The following is a 19084-nucleotide window of genomic DNA, read 5'->3' as shown; positions in this document are numbered from 1 at the left end:
CACTGAAATCAAACTGATTATATTCTTTGCAGCCAAAGATGGAGAAGCTCTATAGAGTCAGCAAAAACAAGACCAGGAGCTGACTGTGGCTCAGATCATGAACTCCTTATTGCCAAATTCAGACTTAAATTGAAGAAAGTAGGGAAAACCACTAGACCATTCAGGTATGACCTAAATCAGGTATTACCTAACGATTATACAGTGGAAGTGAGAAATAGATTTAAGGGACTAGATCTGATACATAGAGTACCTAATGAACTATGGACTGAGGTTCGTGACATTGTACAGGAGACAGGGATCAAGACCATCCCCATGGAAAAGAAATGCAAAAAAGCAAAATGGCTGTCTGAGGAAGGCTTACAAATAGCAGTGAAAAGAAGGGAAGCAAAAAGCATAGGAGAAAAGGAAAGATATCAGCATCTGAATGCAGAGTTCTAAAGAATAGCTAGAAGAGATAAGAAAGCCTTCCTCAGTGATCAATGCAAAGAAATAGAGGAAAACAACAGAATGGGAAAGACTAGAGATCTCTTCAAGAAAATTAGAGATACCAAGGGAACATTTCATGCAAAGATGGGCTCGATAAAGGACAGAAATGGTATGGACCTAACAGAAGCAGAAGCTATTAAGAAGAGATGGCAAGAATACACAGAAGAACTGTACAAAAAAGATCTTCATGACCCAGATAATTACGATGGTGTGATCACTCACCTACAGCCAGATATCTTGGAATGTGAAGTCAAGTGGGCCTTAGAAAGCATCACTACAAACAAAGTTAGTGGAGGTGATGGCATTCCAGTTGAGCTATTTCAAATCCTAAAAGATGATGCTGTGACAGTGCTGCACTCATTATGCCAGCAAATTTGGAAAACTCAGCAGCAGCCACAGGACTGGAAAAGGTCAGTTTTCATTCCAATCCCAAAGAAAGGCAATGCCAAAGAGTGCTCAAACTACCGCACAGTTGCACTCATCTCACATGCTAGTAAAGTAATGCTAAAAATTCTCCAAGCCAGGCTTCAGCAGTACGTGAACCATGAACTTCCAGATGTTCAAGCTGATTTTAGAAAAGGCAGAGGAACCAGAGATCAAATTTCCAACATCTTCTGGATCATGGAAAAAGCAAAAGAGTTCCAGAGAAGCATCTATTTCTGCTTTATTGACTATGTCAAAGCCTTATACTGTGTGGATCACAATAAACTGTGGAAAATTCTGAAAGAGATGGGAATACTAGACCACCTGACCTGCCTCTTGAGACATTTGTATGCAGGTCAGGAAGCAACAGTTAGAATTGGACATGGAACAACAGACTGGTTCCAAATAGGAAAAGGAGTACGTCAAGGCTGTATATTGTCAGTTCAGTTCAGTTCAGTTGCTCGGTCATGTCCACCTCTTTGCGACCCCATGAATCGCAGCAGGCCAGGCCTCCCTGTCCATCACCAACTCCCGGAGTTCACTCAGACTCACGTCCATCAAGTCAGTGATGCCATCCAGCCATCTCATCCTCTGTCGTCCCCTTCTCCTCTTGCCCCCAATCCCTCCCAGCATCAGAGTCTTTTCCAATGAGTCAACCCTTTGCATGAGGTGGCCAAAGTACTGGAGTTTCAGCTTCAGCATCATTTCTTCCAAAGTAATCCCAGGGCTGATCTCCTTCAGAATGGACTGGTTGGATCTCCTTGCAGTCCAAGGGGTTCTCAAGAGTCTTCTCCAACACCACAGTTCAGAGGGATCAATTCTGCGGCACTCAGCTTTCTTCACAGTCCAACTCTCACATCCATACATGACCACAGGAAAAACCATAGCCTTGATGAGACGGACCTTTTTTGACAAAGTGATGTCTCTGATTTTGAATATGCTATCTAGGTTGGTCATAACTTTCCTTCCAAGGAGTAAGCGTCTTTTAATTTCATGGATGCAGTCACCATCTGCAGTGATTTTGAAGCCCAACAAAATAAAGTATATTGTCACCCTGATTATTTAAATTATATGCAGAGTACATCATGAGAAACGCTGGGCTGGAAGAAGCAAAAGCTGGAATCAAGATTGCCGGGAGAAATATCAATAACCTCAGATATGCAGATGACACCACCCTTATGGCAGAAAGTGAAGAAGAACTCAAAAGCCTCTTGATAAAAGTGAAAGAGGAGAGTGAAAGAGTTGGCTTAAAACGCAACATTCAGAAAACGAAGATCATGGCATCCGGTCCCAACACTTCATTGGAAATAAATGGGGAAGCAGTGGAAACAGTGTCAGACTTTAAATTTCTGGGCTCCAAAATCACTGCAGAGGGTAACTGCAACCGTGAAATTAAAATACGCTTAAAAGATCCAACCAGTCCATTCTGAAGGATATCAACCCTGGGATTTCTTTGGAAGGAATGATGCTGAAGCTGAAACTCCAGTACTTTGGCCACCTCATGCGAAGGGTTGACTCATTGGAAAGGACTCTGATGCTGGGAGGGATTGGGGGCAGGAGGAGAAGGGGATGACAGAGGATGAGATGGCTGGATGGCATCACTGACTCGATGGACGTGAGTCTGAGTGAACTCCGGGAGTTGGTGATGGACAGGGAGGCCTGGCCTGCTGCGATTCATGGGGTCGCAAAGAGTCCGACACGACTGAGCGACTGAACTGAGCTGAACTGAACTGAGGAGGTGGGTCATAGAGGATCTTGCTTTGATTTATGTTATCGAGAGTTCTGCCTATGTTTTCCTCTAAGAGTTTTATAGTTTATGGTCTTACATTTAGGTCTTTAACCAGTTTTGAGTTTATCTTTGTGTATGATGTAAGTAAGTGTTCTAATTTCATTCTTTTACAAGTAGCTGTCCAGTTTTCCCAGCCCCATTTATTGAAGAGGCTGTGTTTGCCCCGTTGTCTATTGCCTCCTTCATCAAAAATAAGGTACCCATAGGTGTGTGTGTTTATTTCTGGGCTTTGTCTTGCTCCATTGGTCTATTTTTCTATTTTTGTTCCAGGGCCATACTGTTTTAATGACTGTAGCTTTGATTCCTCCAGCTCCGTTCTGCTTTCTCAAGATTGCTTTGGCTATCCAGGGTCTTTTGTGTTTCCATATGAACTGTGAAATTTTTTGTTCTAGTTCTGTGAAAAATTCCGCTGGTAATTTGATAGGATTGCATTGAGTCTGTAGATTGCCTTTGGTAGTAAAGTCATTTTCACAATACTGATTATTCCTACCCAAGAACATGGAATATTTCTCCATCTGTATATGTCATATTTGATTTCTTTCATTAGTGTCTTATAATTTTCTGTGTACAGTTCTTTTGTTGCCATAGGTAAGTTTATTCCTAGATATTTAATTCTCTTTTTGCAATGGTGAATGGGATTGATTCCTTAATTTCTCTTTCTGATTTTTCATTTATAGTATATAGAAATGCAAGTGATTTCTGTGTATTGATTTAGTATCTGCAACTTTGCTAAAATCACTGATGAGCTCTAGTAATTTTCTGATTCTATCTTTAGGGTTTTATATGTACAGTATCATGTCATCTGCAAACAGTGAGAGCTTTACTTCTTTTCCAATCTGGATTCCTTTTATTTTTTTTTCTTCGCTGATTGCTCTAGCTAGGACTTCCAGAACTATGTTGAATAATAGTGGTGAAAGTGGACACCCTTGTCTTGTTCCTAATCTTAGGGTGAGTGCTTTCAGTTTTTCACCATTGAGAATGTTTGCTGTAGGCTTATCATATATGATCTTTACTATGTTGAGGTAGGTTCCTTTTATGCCCATTTTTTGAAGAGTTTTAATCATAAATCGGTGCTGAATTTTGTCAAAGGCCTTTTCTGCATCTGTTGTGATTATCATATGGTTTTTACCTTTCAGTTTGTTAATTTGGTGTATCACATTGATTGATTTGCATATACTGAAGAATCCTTGCATCCCTGGAATAAACCCAACTTGATCATGGTGTATGAGCTTTTTGATGTGTTGCTGAATTCTGTTTGCTGAAATTTTGTTGACGATTTTTGCATCTATCTTCATCAGTGATATTGGCCTGTAGTTTTCTTTTTTTGTTTTGTCTTTGTCCGGTTTTGGTATCAGGGTGATGATGGCCTCTTAGAATGAGTTTGGAAGGGTTCCTTCCTCTGAAGTTTTTTGAAAGAGTTTTAAAAGGATAGGCATTAACTCTTCTCTCAATGTTTGGTAGAATTCTCCTGTGAAGCCATCTGGTCCTGGGCTTTTGTTTTTTGGGGGATTTTTGATCACAGGTTCAATTTCAGTGCTCGTATTTGGGTTGTTCATAATTTCTATTTCTTCCTGGTTCAGTCTTGGAAGATTGAACTTTTCTAAGAATCTGTCCATTTCTTCCAGGTTATCCATTTTATTGCTGTATAGTTGTTCATAATAGTCTCTTATAATCCTTTATATTTCTGCATTGTCTGTTGTAACCTTTCCTTTTTCATTTCTAATAATGTTGACTTGATTCTTCTCTCTTTTGATGAGTCTGGCTAAAGGTTTGTCAATTTTGTTTATCTTCTCCAAGAACCAGCTTTTAGTTTCATTAATCTTTACTATTGTTTCTTTCATTTCTTTTTCTCTTCTTTCTGCTCTGATATTTATGATTTATTTTCTTCTACTAATTTTGGGGGTTTTCTGTTCTTCGTTTTCCAGTTGTTTTAGGTGTAAAGTTAGGTTGTATATTTGATGTTTTTCTTGTTTCTTGAGGTAGGATTGTATTGTTATAAACTTCCCTCTGGGAACTGCTTTTGCTGCATCCCGTAGGTTTTGAGTTGTCCTGTTTTCATTGGCATTGTTTCTAGAAATATTTTGATTTCCCTTTTGATTTCTTCAGTAACCTGTTGGTTGTTTAGAAATGTATTGTTTAACCTACATGTGTTTGTGTTCTTTACAGTTTTTTTTTTTTTTTTTTTTGTAATTGATATCTAGTCTCATAGCTTTGTAGTGGGAGAAGATGCTTGACACAGTTTCAATTTTCTTAAATTTACTGAGGTTTGATTTGTGACTCAAGATGTGGTCTATCCTGAAGAATGTTCCATGTGCACTTGAGAAGAAGGTGTATTCTTCTGCATTTGGATGGAATGTCCTGAAGATATCAGTGAGATCCATCTCATCTAATGTATCTTCTTTTTTAAAAATTTAATTTAATTTTATTTTTTAACTTTACAATATTGTATTGGTTTTGGCATATATCAAAATGAATCCGCCTCAGGTATACATGTGTTCCCCATCCTGAACCCTCCCCCTCCTCCCTAATGTATCTTCTAAGACTTGTGTTTCCTTATGAATTTTCTGTTTTGATGATCTGTCCGTTGGTGTGAGTGGGGTGGTAAAGTCTCTTACTATTATTGTGTTATTGTCAGTTTCTCCTTTTATGTCTGTTAGTGTTATGTATTGAGGTGCTCCTATGTTGCGAGCATAGATATTTACAATTGCTATGTCTTCCTCCTGGACTGATGCCTTGATCATTATGTAGTATCCTTCCTTGTCTCTTGCAATCTTCTTTATTTTAAGGTCTATTTTGTCTGATATGAGGATTGCTACTCCAGCTTTCTTTTGCTTCCCATTTGCATAGAATATATTTTTCCATCCTCTCATTTTCTGTCTGTATGTGTCTTGAGGTCTGAAGTGGGTTTCTTGTAGACAGCACATATATGGGTCTTGTTTTTGTATCCATTCAGCCTGCTTGCGTCTTTTGGCTGGAGCATTTAATCCAGTTACATTACATTAGTTATTGATAGATATGTTCCTATTGCCATTTTCTTAATTATTTGGGGTTGATTTGTAGATCACTTTCTTCTCTTGTATTTCTTGACTATATAAGTCCCTTTAACATCTTTTGTAAAGCTGGTTTAGTGGTATTGAATTCTCTTAAGTTCTGCTTGTGTGAAAAGCTTTTCATTTCTCCATCAATTTTGAATGAGATCCTTGCCAGGTACAGCAATCTTGGTTGTGGATTTTTCCCTTTCATTACTTTATGTATGTCCTGCCATTCCCTTCTGGCCTGCAATTTCTGTTGAAAGACAGCTGTTAAACGTATGGAGTTTCCCTTGTATGTTACTTGTTGCTTTTGCCTTGCTGGTTTTAATATTCGCTCCTGTGTTTAGTCTTCGTTAGTTTGATTAGTCTTGGTGTGTTTCACCTTTTGTTTATCCTGTATAGGACTCTTTGCACTTCTTGAACTTGACTGATGATTTCCTTTTCCATGTTGGGGAAAATTTCAACTATAATCTCTTCAAAATTTTTCTCATACCCTTTCTTTTTCTCTTCTTCTTTTGGGACCCCTATAATTCAAATGTTGGTGCATTTGATATTGTCCCAGAGGTCTCTGAAACTATCCTCAGTTCTTTTCATTCTTTATATTTTATTCTGCTCTTCAGAAATTATTTCCACCATTTTATCTTAACAGTTCACTGATTCATTCTTCTGCTTCTGATATTCTGCCATTGATTCCTTCTAGAGTATTTTTAATTTCAGTAATTGTGTTTGTCTCTGTATGTTTATCCTTTAAGTCTTCTAGGTCTTTGTTAATTGATTCTTGCATTTTCTCCATATTGTTTTCAATCATCTTTACTATCATTATTCTGAATTCTTTTTCAGGTAGTTTGCCTATTTCTTCTTCATTTATTTGGGTTTCTGTGTTTCTAGTTTTTTCCTTCATTTGTGTAGTATTACTCTGCTGTTTCATTATTATTATTATTTACCTTATTGTGTTTGAATTCTCTTTTTCCCAGGCTTCAAGGTTGAATTTTTTCTTCCTTTTGGTTTCTTCCCTCCTATGGTTGGTCCAGTTGTTTGTTTAAGCTTCATATAGGGTGAGATTTTTGTTGAGTTTTTGTTGTTGTTTGTTTGCTTTTTGTTTGTTTGTTTTTCCTCTGATGGGCAAGGCTGGGTGATGTGGTAATCTTGTCTGGTGATGGTTGGGTTTTTGTTTTTGTTTGTTGTTTAGATGAGGCATCCTGCACAGGGTGCTACTGGTGTTTGGGTGATGCCAGGTCTTATATTCTGATGGTTTCCCTTGTGTGAGTTCTCAGTATTTAATACTCCCTAGGGTTCATTCTCTGGTAGTCTAGGGTCTTAGAGTCAGTGCTCCCACTCCAAAGACTCAGGGCTTGATCTCTTTAAGGACACAGGGAGACTTTTCCTCAAGGATTTCTCTAACATCTGCAGCAGTTGTGGGCCTGAAGTGGAACATCTTGGCAGGTAGCTTAATCCCAGTGTAGGGAGTTTGTCCTCTCCCCAGTGTTGATTCCTTACTCCAACTGCCAAGTGCTGGTACCGCTGGTGCCACTTTGGGGAATTTTGAAGTGACAAGTGGTATCAGCAGTTGCTAGGGCCTTACGCAGAAATCTCCCAACCAGAGTGGCAAGGGGGTTGGGGGCAGCTGGCCACAAGCAGCAAAGCCTGTGGGAGGCTTCCCCAAAATTGTTACCTAGTCCAAGCTTGTACTGCTCGCAGCACCATAGGTCAAAAAATCGAGAAACAAGTTGTTGGGACAAGGAAGAGTTTATTCGGAAAGCCAGCAGACTAGAAAGATGATGCACTCAGGCCCCAAAGAATCATCTTCAATTTAAAGTCTTATATAGTAATTCTAATGCCTGTGCTTTTCAGGGATGGTTTCTATTGACTGTTTTCTTTGTGATGGTGACTTTTTTTGAGTTGATCCTGTTAAATGTGTATTCTTCATCATGTGTGGCCACTGAAGTTCCTGCTCAGCTTCAAAGTGTGAAAGTGAAAGTGTGAAAGTTTTAGTTGCTTTGACTCTTTGTGAGCCCATGGACTGTAGCCCTCAAGGCTCTTCTGTCCATAGGATTCTTCAGCCAAGAATTCTGGAGTGGGTTGCCATTCTCTTCTCCAGATGGTATTCCTGACCCAGGGAACAAATCCAGGTTCCTATATTGCGGGTAGATTCTTTACCATCTGAGCCACCAGGGAAACCTCTAATTTAGCAGTCAGCTAATGATTAGCAAGTGATTTATTTAAAAGCCCGGAACCAACAAGTGTCTCAAACTTTGCCAGGGGTCTCTGACTGTGTGCTTGGGTATGCCCTCAACTCTCTTCCAGGCAGATTACAACTCCATCCTAGCCATCACTTCCTGCTTGAGTATATCCTCAAGATTACCCGGAGTGATGGCTTAAGACTTCCTTAGTTCAATTTTGAACAAGCATGCAGCCCCTCTTGATGTTCTTGATCTAGATCCTCAAGATCGTGGAACTTTTAAGTACTCTTATGGCTATTTCATTCATGAGGTTTTTTTTTTTTTAAATTATTTATTTAGAAGGTTTCATTTGGTCTTAGTTGCAGCTTGTGGGATCTTTTGTTATTGTGGATGGACTATCTAGCATGGGGTCAGTAGTTACAGCAAGTGGGCCTAGTTGCTCTTTGGCATGTGGAATCTTAGTTCCCCGATCAGGGATTGAACCCGTGTTCCCTGCATTGCAAAGCAGATTCTTAACCACTGGAACAGCAGGAAAATCCCTCCATTCATGAGCTTTTTGTTTTAAGCCTTTTGGATTTGCCTGTTGTTTGCCTTAATTCTTACCTATATCCGTGTGCTATGCTTAGTCACTTAGTTGTGTCTGACTCTTTGCAACCCCATGGGCTGTAGCCCTCCAGGCTCCTCTGTCCACGGGGATTCTCCAGGTAGATTCTACTGGAGTGGGTAGCCTATACCTTCTCCAGGGGATCTTCCCAACCCAGGAATCAAACTGGAGTCTTCTGCAATGCAGGTAGATTGTTTACCAGCTGAGCTACCAGAGAAGCCCTGGCAGTTGCAGGATTAAACAGTTAATTGTCTCTGATCGTTTTTTGACAAATGACCCCAGGAAAAAGGCTCTTTGCACTGAGTGAGCTTCAAGTCAGGACAAATAATGACAGCCTGGCCAGTAGGGCCTTCCAGAGAACCATCATATGGGCCAAAGGATAACAGTGCTCTGTGAATGGGGCTTTCAAACAGCTCCAACCCTGATCTGCTCCAACTGGTTGCCAGGCTGCTGCCTTTCAATCTGACTGCCAGCTGTTGGTTTTTAGGGCTTCCCAAGAGATGGGAAGGGAGAGGATGATAATAGGGCACATTAAAGCACCTCTAAGCTTGGCATTCATACTAAGCCTAAGTTGTGTTTTGTAAATAAAAGCTCCCTGGATTGCTGCAAGCCCTTTTTTAATTTCCAGAGTTCTGAAAAATTTGATTGTTGTGTGTGTGTGTGTGTGTGTGTGTGGATGTGTGTGGATGTGTGCACACCAGCATCCTAGCTACTTTTATGGAGGAACGGATTTTCAGAAGATCTTACTCCAAGATTTTCACTGTCACCATTTGCCCATTTTAAAATAAACTGTTTCATCATTGGGTTGAAAGTATTCTTTATATATTCTTAACAGAGATTTTGTCATATATATATGATATATGAATATAATTTTATCATTTATATGATATGTATAGTTTTGTCATATATATAATTTTTCCTAGTTTGTGGTATATCTTTTCATTTCTTGATGTTTTTAGAAAAGCAAAATTTCAAAATTTAATGGTTTATTTACTAAACCATTAGTGTTGAAATCAATTAGTCTTGAAATCAGATAATGTATGTTCTATGTCTCTTTATTTTAAAGTTTTTTTTTGGGGGGGTTATTCTAGGTTTTTTGCTATTGCAAAAGTTTTAGAATTAGCTTATTATTAATTTACCTGGATATCCAGAAAAAAAATGTAATCTTCAAATAATAAGTTTTACTCCTCCTTTTTGATTTGCATTCCTTTCATTGATTTCTATAATCCAAGTGCTCCAGAATAATCTTAAGCATAATTTTGATTCAGGTGACCTTTTTCATGTTCAACTTTAGAAGAAATATTCTCAATGCTTTCTCATTAAATAACTTTATGGAAATATTTTGTTCTCAGTTTGATCTCTCATGGACTAGAAGAGGTGAATTAGCATTTCTATTGATATTCTGTTTCTTTTGCTCATGTAGTCCTGATTTTTTTGCTCTATGAACATTAAACATTATTAGGTACACAGATTCTCCATGACTGTTTTACATTTCTGCACAGCTCAGGTCCTCTGAGAAAAGGCATTTATAGCCATTATATTTAAGGATATTTGTATAAGGTGATGGCACCCCACTCCAGTACTCTTGCCTGGAAAATCCCATGGATGGAGGAGCCTGGTGGGCTGCCGTCTCTGGGGTTGCACAGAGTCGGACACGACTGAAGCGACTTAGCAGCAGCAGCAGCACTATAAGGTGAAATATCACCTCACTAAAATGTAGAGGTGTCTCTTTCCCTGAAGATGGTCTAGGTTGATAAGGTAAAGTCTTCTTCCTTCTCTGGAGAGGATTTGCTTATATTATGGAGTAGAAATGTTTCTCTTTACAGAGGGGATATAGGCAGGTAGCTTTATATAAGGTCAGAGTTTCCTAATTGGGAGATTCTTCTCCTTTAATGTACCCTGCATGGGTTGTAATGCATGGGTTGGTATCATCTGGTTTCTCTTGGTATTGGTTGGGTTACCACTGGCTCCCTATCAGAGTATTCCTGCCTTAGTCCATGGATTTGGAATTTCTGAAACTGTTGGGAGCAAACTCCCATTCTGTCAGTCTTCCCAATAACACTCCCTATGGTTTCACTGACAAACAGGATTGGGAAAAGAAATGAAAAACCCGTGATGTCAGCCTTCTGTTTACACTGCCTGTCCACAGAAGGGCTGTGTGCTTAATCTTTTCTTCTTTTTTGTTTAACCCAAATAGCAAGACCATCAGGGCATGAGCCTTGACTTCTAGAAATAAGCCTAGAGTCCTGCATTTTTCTTCATTCTTGGAGATGGAGAGGTACAAGGTAATGATTCTGGATAAATAAGCCTGCTTTATAGCACCAGGCGCTGCACTGGATTCTGTTAATGTAATACACCTGTAATGGGATTTAATTGGAGATTAAAGTTAGATTTACCAAAGATAAAATTAGTAAGATCCACATCTTTCTGATTCCATAGTCAATGTCTTAATGTTCAGGGAACTTGTAGAGAAGGAAGGATATTGATTTTCAGTGTCCCCAAATCAATGGAAATTCTCTCAATGGCTTTTTTCCTCTTTTCTGTGTATTTCCTCCAAAGAAATGCATCTTTAAAAAGTATTTTTTTTTACAAAGTCAAAGTAGCTGGGCTATACAAAAATTGCAGAGTATCAGTACCTCTTAATAGATAGATAAATAGATTTTTGTCCTAATGATTCCTTATAATCTAGTTAATAGAGGTATTTATTTAATATATTCTGCTGCTGCTAAGTCGCTTCAGTCGTGTCGGACTCTGTGCGACCCCAGAGATGGTAGCCCACCATGCTCCCCCGTCCCTGGGATTCTCCAGGCAAGAACACTGGAGTGGGTTGCCATTTCCTTCTCCAATGCATGAAAGTGAAAAGTGAAAGTGAAGTCGCTCAGTTGTGTCTGAGCCTTAGCGACCCTATGGACTGCAGACTACCAGGCTCCTCCGTCCATGGGATTTTCTAGGCAAGAGTACTGGAGTAGGGTGCCATTGCCTTCTCTGTTAATATATTCATATAATATCAATTATGTGTTTCTCCTTAATTTACTTTTCTTTTCCTTTTTAATGTTGAGTATTTGAAGAAGGCACCTCAAAAAGTGTAAAAGAAGTGTCAAAGATCTTCTTTTTAGAAGTTAGATGTTTTCTTTACTAGAAAGAAATGAATTAGAAGCTTGTTTAATCATTTGAGGTGCTTTTCAATATTTTTCAGATGCTACTGATACAGCTAAGGAATGCGTTGTATCTTAATAACACTTGATACATCTTCTGCTGCTGAGAAATGTTGGTTTACTTGTTGAGTTAGTTATTGGTGTTAAAACTAGAAACACTTCTTTCCAACTCCTTTCAGGGCTTCTCTCACATCTTGGTTCCTCAGGCTGTAGATGAGGGGGTTTAACATGGGGATCACAACCCCATAAAACACAGAAGCCATTTTTTCTTGCTCTTGAGACTCTGTGGCACGATGGTGCAGATACATGTACGAGAGCGTCCCATAGAAAATGGTGACAGCTGTCAGGTGGGAAGCGCATGTGGAGAAGGCTTTCTTCCTCCCTGCAGCAGAAGAGATCTTCAGGATGGCAGCCAGGATAAACATGTAGGAAAAGATCACGACTGACACGGTGAGCATCAAGTTAAACCCCACAAAGACTGTTAACATCATTACGCTGAAGTAAATATTGGAGCATGAGAGGGCCAGAATTGGGGGAGCATCACAGAAAAAGTGATTAATTTTATTGGATTTGCAAAAACTCAGTGAGAAAATAAAACCTACATTTACAGAGGCATTTAGGAAACCCATGAAGTATGATCCAACTAACAGGTGAATGCAGACCCTCCGGGTCATGACTGTTGGATAGTGGAGAGGGTTACAGATGGCCACGTAACGGTCCACTGCCATAGCCGCCAGGATGTAGCAATCACTGGTTATAAAAGCCCCATAGACTAGTAACTGCACCACACATCCCATGAACGAGATGGATCGCTCTGTTCCTACAAGGTTTTGCAACATCTTAGGGGTGATGGCAGACGTGTAGCAGAGATCAACAAAAGCCAAGTTTTGGAGGAAAAAGTACATGGGGGTGTGAAGGGAAGAGTCAACCTTGATGAGGAGGATCATGCCAATGTTACCCACTAAGGTGACCATATAGATCATTAGCAATATTGTGAAGAGGACAGGCCAAGACTTGTGTTGACCAGCGAATCCCAGGAGAAGGAATTCAGTCACTGTAGTGCCGTTGTTTTCTTCCATGGCTGGCAGAATTAAGAATCAGCTGAAAAGGTGCGAAAAAAGACCAGAGAAAGTTAAGAGGGCTGTGATCATTTACCTAATCGTGAAACTCGAAATGGTACAGTATTTAACTTCACAGTTATGTCAGAGAACAATTTTCATGACATAATTGACTTAGATTTTACAGGCTGAACCTTGATACCTGACTTAGACCTTTTCATCTATAGTGTGGGGAAGTGGTCATGGATCACTGTCTAGGTTCTCAGAATTCAGAGTGATTGGTATTTCATCAACATATCAATTCAGGAACATGTGAGATGTGCTTAAATATGCTTTTGTTTAATTATGCTTTCATATGCACTCTATATTTTAATTAGAAATCCAAGTTTGCTTAAGTAATAATGACTATATTTGAATTCTTGACATATCCACAGAGTTCTATCCGACCTTGCTCCCCTTTATCTCCATATTTTCATTTTATCCCTTACCTCACCCTTAGTAACTGTTCTCTGCCATGATGGACTCATGGACCTGTAGAGGTCCATAAAGCTTTATGGAAGTGTTTATCAAGTATATATGGGTAAAGAATAATTTTCTTTGTAAAATTTCCAACCTGTTGTGGCTTAATATTTTTTGTAAATGGCAACAAAAAAATTCTTAGCATTGTCAAAATTCTGGAATAGTTTTACATGCTCCATCTCACTTGTCGTCATTGCCCCATCACAGAGTGGAAATAGAGAGTCCAAGGACTGGTGCTGGTGCATGGACCACACACATTGAGTAGCACTGGTCTGTGATGTCCATCCATCCTGATTTACCTACATGCTTTCCTAGTGGTGAATAGCAGACTGCCCCCAACTCGTCTCCACTACAAATAACCCAGTACGATAACTTTTCTAGGGTGCTATAGTAGGGGCAAAAATTTTGAGTCTGAGGGTATGCACATAATTATTCCAGATCATTTTCCATGATGGATGTGCTAGTATGCACTCCTAATTGTGCACGGAGGTTCCTATGTCCTCACACCCTGGTGAACATTGGTATTTTCCTAATACTATTTTTGGTCAGGAAAATAGATATAAACTGATATCTAATTTTTATTTTTTCCCCTAACCTAAAATGACTTTGCTCACTGTCTAATATTCTTAGAATTTTGGGTTTCTATTTTTCTGTAAATTGCCTGTTAATACTTTTTACAAATGTTTCTATGATTTAATTTATGAAAGCTCTTTTTAATGTAGATTTGAATACTTTGATGTTGACTTGACAAAGCTTTTTTTTCACATTTTATCTATTATCTTGGTCTTTGGTATTTTTCACAGATCAGAAGTCCTTAAATTTAAAACAGTAATCCATCATTTTTGTCCTTATAATTTTTCCTTCTGAAAAAAAAAAAAATTTGACAAAGTCCATTCCTGCCTCTACCTGATACACCCAGGAGAGTCAGGTGTAATAATAAAATTTATTTTCCTCTTTATACTGGGTGGCTGGTACATAATATTTGAGCCATAATATTTCATAGCATACATGTAATTAGAAAATAGTTATTTTGTATTTACTCAATTTTTTTCTAGAAAAAGCAGACTAAGTGGGCAGAGAATGATAGTAACTGATGTGTGTGGGTTTGTGTGTTTGCATGTGAAATATTCAAATATTATTTATCTTTTTTTTGTGAAACAAATTCTTCAATGGTTTCCAGTGTTTTTTCTTCAAACAAATTTGAAGGATTTAAAAATTATAATATTAAAAAATAATCAATTTGTTAGCTTCTAAGTCATTAAAGATATATTTGATGGTAAACAATTATTGGATTTTTTTAAAGTTTTTTTCTTTTAAATTGAGGTATATTTGATTATTATCTAAGCTTCTGGTATGCAACATGGTGATTCACAATTTTGAAGGCTATTTTCCATTCATAGTTATTACAGAATATTGGCTAAATCCCCGGTGCTGTGCAATATATCCGCAGCTTATTCTATACGTGGTGGTTTGCAGCTCTTAATACCTTACCCCTATGTTGCCCCTCCTCCCCAAATATTCAAATAGTTTGAAACAATTAAGTGGTTTTATTTGTTATTTTAAAATTTGCTCTCACAGGGACTTCCCTGGTGGTCCCATGGTTAAAAATCTGCCTTGCAATGCAGGGGATGCCATTTTGATCTCTTATCGGGCAACTAAGATCCCACATGCCACGGAGCAACTAAGCCCAAGCACCACAGCCGCTGAGCCCTTGCGCCTCAACTAGTTGTGCCTCAACTGCGACGAAAGAGCCTGCACGCCAATGCTGCTGAATAAGTAAATAAATATAAAAGGATAAACCTTTTTCACACAAATATTTGGCCTAATTATGCTACAGGAAAATTCTACAAATATTTAGGACAAAACTGATTCTATATTATATAAACTTTTCTTGCAAATCACAATAAAGAACATTCTCTAACTCACGCCAATATAACATTGAAGCCAAAGTAAATAAAATATGAGAAAAACATTGGAATGAATCTCATTTGCAAATATAGGTGCAAACAGCTTTAAAAAATACACATTCACTAATCAAAGTCATTTATACATTAAACAAACAATTACTAGGGTCTCAAAGAGGCTCTGCTGCTGCTGCTGCTAAGTCGCTTCAGTCGTGTCCGACTCTGTGCAACCCCAGAGATGGCAGCCCACCAGGCTCCCCCATCCATGGGATTCTCCAGGCAAGAACACTGGAGTGGGTTGCCATTTCCTTCTCCAATGCATAAGAGTGAAAAGTGAAAGTGAAGTCTCTCAGTCGTGTCCAACTCTCAGTGACCCCATGGACTGTAGCCCACCAGGCTCCTCCATCCATGGGATTTTCCAGGCAAGAGTACTGGAGTGGGGTGCCATTTCCTTCTATGCAAATAGGCTCTAGTAAGTATTCTCTTCCTTTCCCAGTATCTGGACAAACTGAGACATAAAAGATGGTGAGTAGGTAGTGGTGGGCTGCCGACTATGGGGTCACACAGAGTTGGACACGACTGAAGCAACTTAGCAGCAGCAGCAGCAGGTAGAAGCCATATCACCTTTACATACCTGGGGAAAGACTTTTAAGTTTATTAGTGAAATATTTGTTGCTAAAAGACACTGTAAGTAGACAGGCTTGTCCACTCAGTCTCGGTGGTGGTGACTGGGGCATCTCTGGTGATGGGAAGCATCTCTGAAGCACAGGGGCACTGGGCTTCAGCAGGCTGGCTGCTCCTGAGGATAAGGGCAGGGCGGAGCATGCCAGCTTGTCTTCAGGTTTACTAGTCAGACACATCACTCTGTCTTTCTAGGAACCGTGTGAATAAAATGTGTCGGAATGGCCATGATTACACAAAGTCAGCTCCCTTTGCAGGAGAGAAACATCAGAAGCATGGAAAAATTATTTTCCATCAACAATCAAGACGAAGTTGTAGCAACATGATATTCTCCTTCAAATTATTTTCAGTGAAGTGCTTGAGAGAATTTTATGCCCACCTTCATAAACTTATCAAATTTATCTAGAAAAGAGCTAAAAAATAGCTAAGATGATTTCAGTAGACAAAAACGAAGGACTTGTTCTATCAGATGTCAGAACTGATTATGAAGCAATAATAATAAAGACAGTGTGGTCCTGGCCTGAAGGTAGGTAGACAGGCCAACGGAACTGAGGAGAGAAAACCATAAACAGACGTTCAAGTCTCTGGAAGCTCAACGTATAAAAACAGTAGCAGGTCCACCAGTGAGAAATGGCCCGGTAAATCGTGGTCTATACGTGCTTATACATATGAAAAAAACTATATTGCTTTTCTACTGTGCATTTTATCCAAATGGATTAAAAACTTAAATTACAAAGCTGTGAGAATAAAACATAGCAGAATGTCTATGACTTAACTACACAGTAGAAATTTAAATAAGACATAAGGTCACAAAGTGTAAAACATGGGAAATTCAACTATATCAAATATAAAGATAGCAACATTATTAACAAAGGAAAGACCAGATACTGACTGAAAATTACTCAGGTACATTGGTTTGAAGCACATATAAATGTTAAAGAATTCATATCCAGTGTATTTAAGTAACTTCTACAAATTGCTCCAAGGGAAAAAAAAATCACAAAACTTATAATCAGGATAATTATAGAAGGAAAACTTAAATGCCAATAGAAATATGGATATATGCACAACTTAATAGTAATCAGATAATTGTATATTAATACTGCATTGAAATGTAATTCTATACTCCTCAGTCTAAAATGCAAATTTTAGTTGAGAATGTGGTGGGAATGTAAATTAGCACAGTCATATTGGGGACAAATTTGGGTATATTAATAAAATTAAATATATGTCTCTGAATGGTCCAGAATTTCCAATACAGGTACATATGCTAGATAAATATTTGACCACATAAGCAAGGATACATAAATACACATATCCATACATATGTGTGTAAGTATATGTATGAATATGTGCATATGTGAGTATATACACATATTATTCATAGCCGTATTCTTGAACGTGGAAAAATATTATTTATTAAATGGATCAGTGAGACTAGACTGTGTGTGCTTAGGTTGCTCAGTCGTGTCTGACCCTCTGTGATGCCATGGACTGTAGCCCCACCAGTCTCCTCTGTCCATGGAATTTTCTAGGCAAGAATACTAAAATGGGTTGCCATTTCCTACTCCCGGGAATCTTCCCAACCCAGGGATCAAATCCAAGTCTCTTGAGTCTCCAACATTGGCAGGCAGATTTTTTAGGACTAGCACTACCTCGGAATCACATGCAAATTCACTAAATTGGAGCAATACTGTCTGTGTGGATAAATATCTCAAAGAACATGCTAAGCAAGAAAAAAAAAAAAAAAAAGCAAGTTTCAGAAGTTAGATGGAGGCTACATGAGTGGTTCTTATATTATTTAAAATATATTTTTATGCACCCTAAATATTGTGCAATGACAGAAGTTCCTCAGAAGAAGCCCCACATCTCCATACATCAGTAGAGGGCTCCTTCCTCTGGAGTCAGCAATCAGGCAGAGCTGTGGCTCCACAGATGTGATGGTCACTTTGGGATAAGAAGGGGCCTTTCATGGTGGGGAATGTAGGAAACCAAACCTGTGGCTGATGTGGACAATCTTGCTCTTTCAAACATCTAGAGAAATGAACAGAGTGGGACAACTCTGTCGTGAAGGAGCAAGAAACAGTTCTCTCCTTTCAAATTTCAACGTGGAGGGAGGGCTAAGCATGATAAGTGTTAGCTACCTCCTCAGGAAACTTTGCTGTGAAATAGACTAAATGCAACCCTTTCAAGAAGGCTTCCATCCTGTGGGTGACTGCACTTGTCAGAGGAAGCTAGCCTAGGTCATGAGTCTTGATGAGATAATGACATTTACCACATTAACTTAATGTATTTGAATTCAAATAGAATGTATGATATAAGGGGGGGTATTTTTAAAAGAGTTATGAAACACCAGTACAAGGCATAAAACATACATGCACACACTTAAACCCAGCACCCGAGTATTTTGAACATGGCACCCCACTCTAGTACTTTTGCCTGGAGAATCCCATGGACGGAGGAGCCTGGTGGGCTGCAGTCCATGGGGTCGCTAGAGTCGGACATGACTGAGCGACTTCACTTTCACTTTTCACTTTCATGCATTGGAGAAGGAAATGGCAACCCACTCCAGTGTTCTTGCCTGGAGAATCCCAGGGACGGGGGAGCCTGGTGGGCTGCTGTCTGTGGGGTCGCACAGAGTCGGACACGACTGAAGCGACTTAGCAGCAGCAGCAGCAACCTATACTGAACCCCGATGCTTTTGAAGCTTCATTTCCATTGCTCGCTGTGCAGTGGAAAGGAGACAGACTGACCCGGAGTTGAATTCTGGTCGCACAAATAGAGACAGCACGTACAGATCCCTTCCTCCTCAGTTCCACTCCCTATAAAACAGGGTGCGGGACGACCTACAAGGCAGTCATGCCCACTGTGACACCATGTGCGTTAGCACAAGTTTGGAAATAGGGTTTAATAAATCAAAGTAGGTGCATATTATGAGCCAAAACATAATCTAAGAAGTATGAGATAAATACATACTCTCATGGAAAGGTGCTCATGTCGCATTATCAAATGAACAAAGCATGTTTCAGAATAATACGTAGAGCTGGGCCCTTACGAAAGAAAATTTTCTTTCACGCTCACGCTCATTTTCCTTATTTATCCATGGAAAAGTTCAGGAATAATTCACACCAGACTTCTAATGGTTATCTTTGGGCATGGGAGTGGGGAGAGAGAATCCTTTAAATTTATAAGCTTTGTCACCTTTTCTTTTTAAAATAGCTTTAATTGCTTTCAAGAATGTGTAAAGTAATTA

At 39.1% G+C, this 19084-nt stretch overlaps 1 protein-coding gene across 1 annotated transcript; it reads right to left on the bottom strand.

The window, feature by feature from the left end:
• Positions 1-11818: 11818 nt before the first annotated feature.
• On the bottom strand, positions 11819-12748 carry LOC109569464 (olfactory receptor 5AK2-like). The gene has a single exon (XM_019974823.2). It carries the CDS (start codon positions 12746-12748, stop codon positions 11819-11821), a length of 930 nt encoding a protein of 309 aa, XP_019830382.2.
• Positions 12749-19084: the final 6336 nt, after the last annotated feature.

This window comes from Bos indicus, chromosome 15 (genome assembly GCF_029378745.1).
Source record: "Bos indicus isolate NIAB-ARS_2022 breed Sahiwal x Tharparkar chromosome 15, NIAB-ARS_B.indTharparkar_mat_pri_1.0, whole genome shotgun sequence".
Lineage (NCBI taxonomy): Eukaryota > Metazoa > Chordata > Mammalia > Artiodactyla > Bovidae > Bos > Bos indicus.
Note: the sequence above shows the minus strand (reverse complement) of the source record. Positions and strands in the feature narration are given on the sequence as shown.